The sequence below is a fragment of the Auxenochlorella protothecoides genome, assembly GCF_000733215.1.
Source record: "Auxenochlorella protothecoides strain 0710 unplaced genomic scaffold scaffold33, whole genome shotgun sequence".
Lineage (NCBI taxonomy): Eukaryota > Viridiplantae > Chlorophyta > Trebouxiophyceae > Chlorellales > Chlorellaceae > Auxenochlorella > Auxenochlorella protothecoides.
Window position 1 is genome coordinate 486,566 of NW_011934206.1, and position 7,635 is coordinate 494,200.

At 64.2% G+C, this 7,635-nt stretch overlaps 5 protein-coding genes across 5 annotated transcripts in view; 2 read left to right on the top strand and 3 right to left on the bottom strand.

The window, feature by feature from the left end:
• Positions 1-1,486, bottom strand: part of F751_3184 (Vacuolar protein sorting-associated protein 45-like protein) — a gene marked incomplete at both ends in the record, with an annotated part of 8,088 nt that extends 6,602 nt beyond the window's left edge. Inside the window, 4 exons of the mRNA XM_011399052.1 lie at positions 167-193; positions 388-815; positions 1,060-1,147; positions 1,289-1,486. Of these exons, the coding sequence (XP_011397354.1) occupies positions 167-193; positions 388-815; positions 1,060-1,147; positions 1,289-1,486 (741 nt within the window). The remainder of the gene's footprint in view (positions 1-166; positions 194-387; positions 816-1,059; positions 1,148-1,288) is intronic.
• A 1,259-nt stretch (positions 1,487-2,745) lies between these two features.
• On the top strand, positions 2,746-4,535 carry F751_3185 (Nitric oxide synthase-interacting protein-like protein; the record flags this gene model as incomplete). The annotated part of the gene is made up of 5 exons (XM_011399053.1): positions 2,746-2,850; positions 2,941-2,991; positions 3,129-3,260; positions 3,513-3,933; positions 4,294-4,535. 5 exons carry the CDS (start codon positions 2,746-2,748, stop codon positions 4,533-4,535), a joined length of 951 nt encoding a protein of 316 aa, XP_011397355.1.
• A 441-nt stretch (positions 4,536-4,976) lies between these two features.
• F751_3186 (hypothetical protein) lies at positions 4,977-5,874 on the bottom strand (the record flags this gene model as incomplete). Its single annotated transcript, XM_011399054.1, has 3 exons — positions 4,977-5,197; positions 5,471-5,642; positions 5,809-5,874. 3 exons carry the CDS (start codon positions 5,872-5,874, stop codon positions 4,977-4,979), a joined length of 459 nt encoding a protein of 152 aa, XP_011397356.1.
• F751_3187 (hypothetical protein) lies at positions 5,392-5,724 on the top strand (the record flags this gene model as incomplete). Its single annotated transcript, XM_011399055.1, has 1 exon — positions 5,392-5,724. The coding sequence occupies one exon, from the start codon at positions 5,392-5,394 to the stop codon at positions 5,722-5,724; it is 333 nt and encodes a 110-aa protein (XP_011397357.1).
• A 785-nt stretch (positions 5,875-6,659) lies between the features above and the next one.
• The window catches only part of F751_3188 (Expansin-YoaJ), a gene marked incomplete at both ends in the record, with an annotated part of 2,632 nt that continues 1,656 nt past the window's right edge, over positions 6,660-7,635 (bottom strand). Inside the window, 3 exons of the mRNA XM_011399056.1 lie at positions 6,660-6,719; positions 6,861-7,303; positions 7,410-7,581. Coding sequence (XP_011397358.1) covers positions 6,660-6,719; positions 6,861-7,303; positions 7,410-7,581 — 675 coding nt within the window. The remainder of the gene's footprint in view (positions 6,720-6,860; positions 7,304-7,409; positions 7,582-7,635) is intronic.

Below are 7,635 nucleotides of genomic sequence, written 5' to 3' on the forward strand. Positions count from 1 at the left end.
GGGGGAGGGGGGGCAGAGGGAGGTGTGGGACAGGTGCCCCAAGGGTCGATGGCCAGTGGCAGGGCAGGCACCCCTGGGCTGGCCCTCCAATGGGCTGGCACAGCGGTGGGCCTTCCCCGCCATCCGCAGGGGACACCCCCGCGACCCCACAGAGGCATGCTCTCACCACCCGCCCCTCCTCCTCTCCCCTTACCTGGGAGAGGGGGGCAGAGGGAGGTGTGGGACAGGTGCCCCAAGGGTCGATGGCCAGTGGCAGGGCAGGCACCCCTGGGCTGGCCCTCCAATGGGCTGGCACAGCGGTGGGCCTTCCCCGCCATCCGCAGGGGACACCCCCGCGACCCCACAGAGGCATGCTCTCACCACCCGCCCCTCCTCCTCTCCCCTTACCTGGGAGAGCAGCGGGGTCACCGGGTCGTCCCTCCTGTCCAGCAACAGCAGGACGGGCGCGCCGTCGCCGCCCCGCACCCCGAAGCCGAACAGCTCGCGCTCCTCGTGCTCCACCAGGTGCCGCAGGCTGGCGCCCAGGCGCTCCGCCACCTCCGACCCGGCCTGGTACCGGATGGACAGGTGGCGCCGCAGCGACAGCGCCAGCGCGGCCAGGCCGTCCGTCATGCGCGCGATGGCCTCGCTGCTGGCGCCGTACTCCCACTCGCAGGGCTCCAGCACGACGTGGGGCCTCGCCAGGGGGACGGCAAAGTGGTGGCCGGCCAGCGCGACGAAGTCGGTGAAGTACTCCTGCACCGACAGCACCGCCTCCTTGGTGTCTAGCTCGGCCAGGTCCTGCAGCCGCAGGTCCTCGGCACGGTTGGTGAAGACTGGGAGAAAGGGAGGGGTTCAGGGGTAAGCGGTGTCTGGAATGCCGTCGGGGGGGTGCAACGCAGGGTGTTGACGTCCCCAGGGTCTGGCGGGAGGGGGGCACTGGGAGGGAGGCCAGGCGGGGGCTGGACGGCTGGGGAGGTCGGGCAGAAGGGCTGTGGGCTCTTGTGCCACTTGCCCACACCGGCCCTCCCATCCATCCACCGTGGAGACCAAGAAAACATGCAGACTCCCCCCACTCACAGAGGTGGTAGCCTCCGAAGCGGGGATCGCGGAGCTCGCGCCGCAGCCGAGCAATGTTCTCGCGGGTGGGGCGCAGGAAGCACACCGCCTGCGCATGCGTCAACGTGTGCAGCAGTGAGGGGTGCGATGATCACATGTCCAAGCATCCTTTCCGGCACCCAGCCAAGGCAGGGTGCAGGGTAGCACTCTGGCACCACTTGCCCCCCCCCCAAAAAACAAACACACACACTTTGAGGTGGGGCAGCTTGTCCGTCTTGTTGGCCTCCAGCTTCTCCACCAGGTACACCTCCTGGTTCATGATGTCAGTCTGGCTGTACACCCCGCTGATGGACTGGGTGGTCTCGGCGTCCAGCAGCAGGGCCTTCATGCCGGACACCTCCGTCAACATCCTGTCGACGTAGTAGCGAGCGATCGCGAGCAGGTCCATGAGGAGGCAGGGCCGTGCCAGAAGTGGTGGTACAATCAAGCCGTCGCTACAAGTGCCCCATTCGCCATGGGGACGTCCCAAACGCGGGTGCGAAGGCCCTGTCCCCACCCAGTGTGGGTCTCGCTCGGGTAGCAAGCAGGCAGATACAAGCACGACCACGCCAAAAGCCCCCTGCCTTTGCTTGAAGTAAGCAAGACAAATTTTGACGCTTCACCAAGTGTCCAGCCTGGTTGATCAACGGCAGGATCGCGGGTGTGGGGTCTGTCGTCTTTGAGACAGTCCGTGGTCACAGCATGGAGAGCAGGGGCGTCATTCCCAACAATAATGCGTCCACATAGGTCAAGAGTGCCTCCAGCGCCACCATGAAGGGCTATCTGCATGACTCTGGGAAGACGAAGGAATATTCACGGCAACTGCAGGTGGCAAAAATTCCATTGAAGAGAACATCAAGCCCGCCTGGGAGGAGGCGGGGCATGGCTGGGTATCCTGGGTTGTGCCGCAGCCACCCGAGCCTCTTGGTCGCCTGCGGCCGTGGTGGTCACTGCTGCAACTGCTCCACCTGCAGACGCGGATCGACACAAGCAATGCCTTACCAATACATGCTGAACACCATGCCGCAGATCACAGAAAATCGGTCAAAACAATTGCGCTTGCTTCCCCTTTCATCATATGCCATGCAATACCACGTTCTATGATGCTGCATGATCCACTCCTTGGGTAACCCACCAGCCGCTGTCAGGCCGAGGAGGGTCTTGACGCCCCCTGCGCCCTTGGCCACGGCTGCAGACTTGGAGCCCAATGCCAGTGCGCCAGCGGCCATGGCCCTGTGAGCAGCGTGAGCATGTCAGAGATTGCAGCGTGGTCTGTGGTTGGTAGCGGCGGCCCTGCATTGGCCTGCACCCCTCGCGTACCGTAGGACGACTCCGAGCTTAACTTGAGCCATGACCAGGCCAACTGAACCACGAGGGAGACGTCAATGTTTGAATGCAATACAGTCTTATAGCATTGATGTTTAACTCAGGATTGCGTGAGATCGAGTAGGTTGAGTATACGCCTACACTTGAGGTGCCCCATGATCTGCGCGCCCTGTCGAGGGGTTGGGTGGGACGAGCGCGCCCCACCCCTACATCGTTGCGAGCGCACCGAAACTCATTTTCCTAACGTGACGAGACCGGGTGTTTGACTAAAGGCCTTAATTTCGCAGTCGGGGACTTTGGTAAGCTAGCACGCCCTTCCACTACCCGCAACCCCCCCAAGAGATGGGGAAACACAGCAAGAATGCGGGCGTTATGGGCGCCGAGTCCCTGACATACCACGAACGCAAAGCGCTCGGATTTGGGACTGTGTCGGAGCGTCTGGGCAAGGTGTGAGCAGGAGGCCGGTTCTAGGCGTTGGATACACGCCCGACCTAACACTCCTCATGTGACCTTCAGCCCATTCAAACCTCCCTCCAGGACTCCATCGGCAATTACTATGACTGCCGCCTGACTCTACGTCCCGCCGTGGTGCGTGCCTTGGCAGGTGGCGTCACCGGGCCTGGCCGATACCCCTCCTAGTCGTCCACCGCTGCCTGCTCCTGTACGCCCCTTGACCTCCCCTCACAACCCCTCCCCGTGCCTATCTCATCCGCCACTTCTTCCAGGATCCGGTGTGCACGCCAGACGGGTTCCTTTTCAGCAGGGAGGCCATCCTGGAGAACCTGCTGGCCCAGAAGAAGGCGAACAAGCGCAAGCTGGCGGCCTGGAAGGCGCAGCAGGCGGAACGTCAGCGCAAGGTATGGGGTGATCGGGAGGGGTTAGCTCCCTGGACACGGGAGCGGCTGGGCTTGGATTTTGATGCCCGTAGGGTGCGGTATGGGCTGGGGCGCAAGCATGCCTCCGACACCACCCTTTGCCTCCGCAGGACCCAACCCAGCATTTTTTATTCTCACCTGGACCCACGACTCCAACTATCCCCCGCAAGACCCACCCACCTGGCCTGATCACACAACCCCACTCCAAATGCCCACCCCACCTTCCATACACAGGCCGAGGAGAAGGCGGCGATCGAGGCGGAGGCCGCGGTCCTGGCCTTTGACCGCCAGAACCACGCGGGCGCCAGCGCCGGCGCCGCCGCGCGCCTGACGGCCAGCATCGCCGCAGAGGCCGACGCGCTGCTGGCGGACAAGCGCGTGGCCAGCGGCGCGGTCAACATCCGCGCGCACGGCGAGCGCATGGCGGAGATGCGCGCCTTCTGGCTGCCCAGCAAGACGCCTGAGGCGGCGGCCAACCTGGAGGCGCCCGACGGCGTCACGCGCTGCCCAGCCTCGGGCAAGCCGCTGCGCCTGCGGGACCTGACGAGCGTGGCGCTGACCCCGCTGCCCGACGGCGCGGCGCAGGAGTTCATGGACCCCGTCTCGCGCGATCCCTTCACCAACGCCACGCGCCTCATGGTCATCAAGCCCACAGGTAGGTGCAAGCGTCGAGCTGCTCACGCTGTCGACGGAGGGGGCCATCGCCGTGGCACGGCGCGGGCCGCTGGGGTGCCTCTGTGAGGTTGACAGTGGGGCAGCTGGGTGCGCGTTTGGGTTTAGAGGCCGTACAAGCACTCGGTACCCCTGGCCGAGTCATGCTCTTCAGGATTGCTGGCGAACGAAATGCACATCATTCAGTGCAGCCAGGGGTGCGCCTGTGCCTGCACCATGTCTGTATGCACTCGACGGGCCCGCCCTCACCATCTCCTCGGAGCAAACGGTTCCTCAACCCCCCTCGCCTTCGTTCCCCCTCCCACACACACACGCGCGTGCCCTCCCCCCTGTCCCCATCCAGGCGACGTGGTGAGCGAGGAGACGTGGCGTACCTGCATCCTGCCGGAGGGGTCGTACCGCGGCGTACCGCTGGGGCCCGAAGACGCCATCGAGCTGCAGCGCGGCGGCACCGGCTTCGCGGAGCACGACAAGCAGGCGCAGGCCAAGAAGTTCTTCCACCTGGGCCCTGGGTCAGGGCTGTCGGACCGGCGGGGCCAGCACGGCGGACCCGTCTCCAAGTTCGGCCTCCGCATCGCCAATTGAGCGCCACGATGTGGCGTCGGCCTGACGCTGGTGGGGAGGGAATCTCTGCTGCGGGGTTGCCGGCCGCTTGTACACTCGACGGCACAGGGTCAGGCATGGCCATGGGGCTCAGGGCTGGGGTCTGACTGCAGGGTCACGGCAATGCGCGGCGGCCAAGCAGGGGGTTCGCAGATTGGCAAAGGAAGGGAGGTTTCAGGGGCATGGGTGGCGCAGTTCCTCAGTATTCCGCTGTCCACTGGGACCTGCCCCGTGCCAGGGCAGTGGAAGTGATCCTACGAGAAGGCACATCGCAGCTATGCTGCCAGAGATGGGGAGTGAACACACGAGGTGATGCACCTACGGAGCACGCTGCCTCGCGGGGCGCCGCCTGCGGCTACCTGCGCTCCTGCGGCCCGCTGCTGGGAGGATTCTTGCAATCTGGAAGGACTCAGGCAGCCTGTCCTAGCCCAGGATGGCGTCGCAGCACCGCCCCAGGGCCCTGCGCAGTCCCGAGGCGGCCGGCCGGCGCAGAGGAGCGCTGGCCGGTGCCCCGCCGACGACGGGGGCAGGGTCCGCGGCGGCCATGGCCGCCGCCTTGCGCATCTGTCGCTGCCCGGCAGACAGGGAGGCACAGAACACCGCCGCGTCAAAGGACTCCCATCCTGACAGGGTCACGTCGCTTCCTGAGGAGGGTTGTGGGGTGACAAACACCGTGAGGTTGTCATGCAGGAACACCTCCTGGGGCTTACACCGTAGGATTGAGGCGCTGACCGTCTCCACCAGCATAAATGAGAACACGCTGAACAGTGGAAATAACTAAACATACAAATACATTAGAACTACTGAATTTATCAATCACAGCCCCGGCCACCAGCACATGCCTGCCGCTCCAGTGTCCACTCCTTGGGGCAGGGCGCAGCCAAAGGTGAGGGAGACGGTGTCGTTCTCTGAGAGACCAAAAATCTCTCGGATGGTGCGCTCGAAGGCCGCCCGGCCCTCCAGCCCCGGCCGCACCACCACCTGGTGGGTCTGGCCATCGTGGGCCACCGTCATGACGGGGTCGGCCTTGGGAAGGGTGGACCAGCAACCTCTCCAGTCTGGCAGGTCTGCACCGCAGAACCGGCACATCTGTAGCGGGGCGCATACTATTGGGAGTGATTTGGAGGGGTGGAAACGCGCTCGGGCGCTGCCCTTCCCCGCAAAGCCCTGACCTCCGACATGAAGGCACTGCCCCCCGAAACCACCCCATGCTGCTTACAGGTGGCCCGCCAACCTGTCGACCGTATGCGCTTACCTTTTCCTCGGCCTTCCCTGCGGACTGGAGCTGCCAGCGGGCCAGGCATGTACGGTGGGCCGGCATGCATCGGCATGGCCGGGTGAGGGGTCTGGTCGGCAGGTCGGGCTCATGGCAGATCCAGCATGCCGTCTCATCCTCGCCTGCGCTGCTGCTCGGTGCACTTCCATCTTGAGTATCCATGACAGGCAGTATTCACGTTCCTTGTGAGAGGAACATGCCTCTCAAGAAGGCCAGTGCCTTGGCCGTCTCGACCGGTCGACCCACGTAGGTGTCTTGGACTCGTCCAAGGCTCCGTACGACCCTTGGTGGCAAGTCCACGCGCATGGTCCACGGCCAGGGCAACGTTCCAAGGGCCCGCGTGGAGAGTAATCAATATGTTCAAAGTATTTTGCGCTCGTGGATGTGTCGAGCCACCCGAGTTTCAGCCGCCGGGAGGGGATGTGCGCCATGCAGGGATCTTCACGCGCCATGATGTACCTCCGGTCGCAGCGGTGACTCACACCAAACCATTGCCAGTCCCGTCTCTTCTGGCGCATTCTCATATTGCGTATTGCAGCACAACCTCAATGATGAATAGGAGTAGTTAGCAGGCACATAGATAGAAGAGCGCAAAGAGTATCCAGTGAGCGATGAATGTATGCGGGCAGTCAGGTTGGGACGATGATCGCTGCGGTCAGTAATGGGGAGGCAAGCGCATAAATTATTTGTACCAGTCCTGCAGCTGTGGAGTCGGGTGGTGTGTGCCCCCCAGGAATGGTGTGGGGCAGTCTTGGTCAGGGTGGGAGCTGGGAGGCAAAGGATCCGCAGGGTGGTGATGGTACATCTTTGCTCCCGCGGCGAGGCGCACTCTATGAAAAATTAACGCCCAGGTCCTGGGGGGTGTTGAAGTCGTTCACGGTGGCAGTGATCTGCGGGACGGGGCAGGGAGCCAGGGGTGAGTGTGGTGCATGGCTGGGACCGGGGGCACCGGACCGCACACGGCGCTGCGCATGCACCGACAGGGGCAGGCGGACCCCACACGCGGGCCTCCCTTGTTACCCGGGGCTTACCGTCTGCCCAGTGGTGGACGTGATGGTGAGCTGGAAGGGCCCTGTGGGCATGGGCCCCGACCTCTGGAAGAACTGGAATTGGGACCTGGTCAGGGTTACGCCCCCCCAGGACACGGAGGCGAGGGTGTAGCTGTAGTTGTCCAGGTAGAAGGCCTGCCAGAAGCCGTTGGAGCCCTCCTTGGGGTTGTACTGGATGCCGCCGGAGATGAAGGAAGAGCAGTCCGCGTACTCCCAGGACACCGTGAGCCGGTTGGGGGGCACGCCAGTGACGGCCTGGTAGGCTGGGTAGGAGAAGTCCAGCGCGCCCTCCGCGCACTCGGGACACTCGTCCACGATCTGGACCAGGACGTCAAAGTTCTGGGTGACGCAGGCAGGGTCGACGCAGCGGGCCACCACGCACTGACCGCAGGCGGCGCCCGAGTTCCACTGGGCAGAGTTCATGGCTGCGCATTGGGGAGGGAGGGAGGGGTGCGTTGGATGAGGGAGTCAGGATTGGGAAGCAACCTGCAGGCCTCAGGCAGGCAGCTCAGGCAGGCAGCCGCCACTCACCGGCAAAGTACTGGGTGAAGTAGGAGTTGAGGTAGCGGTAGGAGCAGGCAAAGGCGATGCCACCGTCGGAGGCGATGGCAGCGGAGTAGGCCGTGCCGTCACCGGTGTAGGTGGCAGAGCCAGGGAGGATGTACTGGCTCGCGCCACTCGCAGTAGTGGGTGGCGGTGGAGACTGGGACGTAGGGGGTGGCGGGGACTCCACGGGGGAGGGTGGGGGGGACTCCAC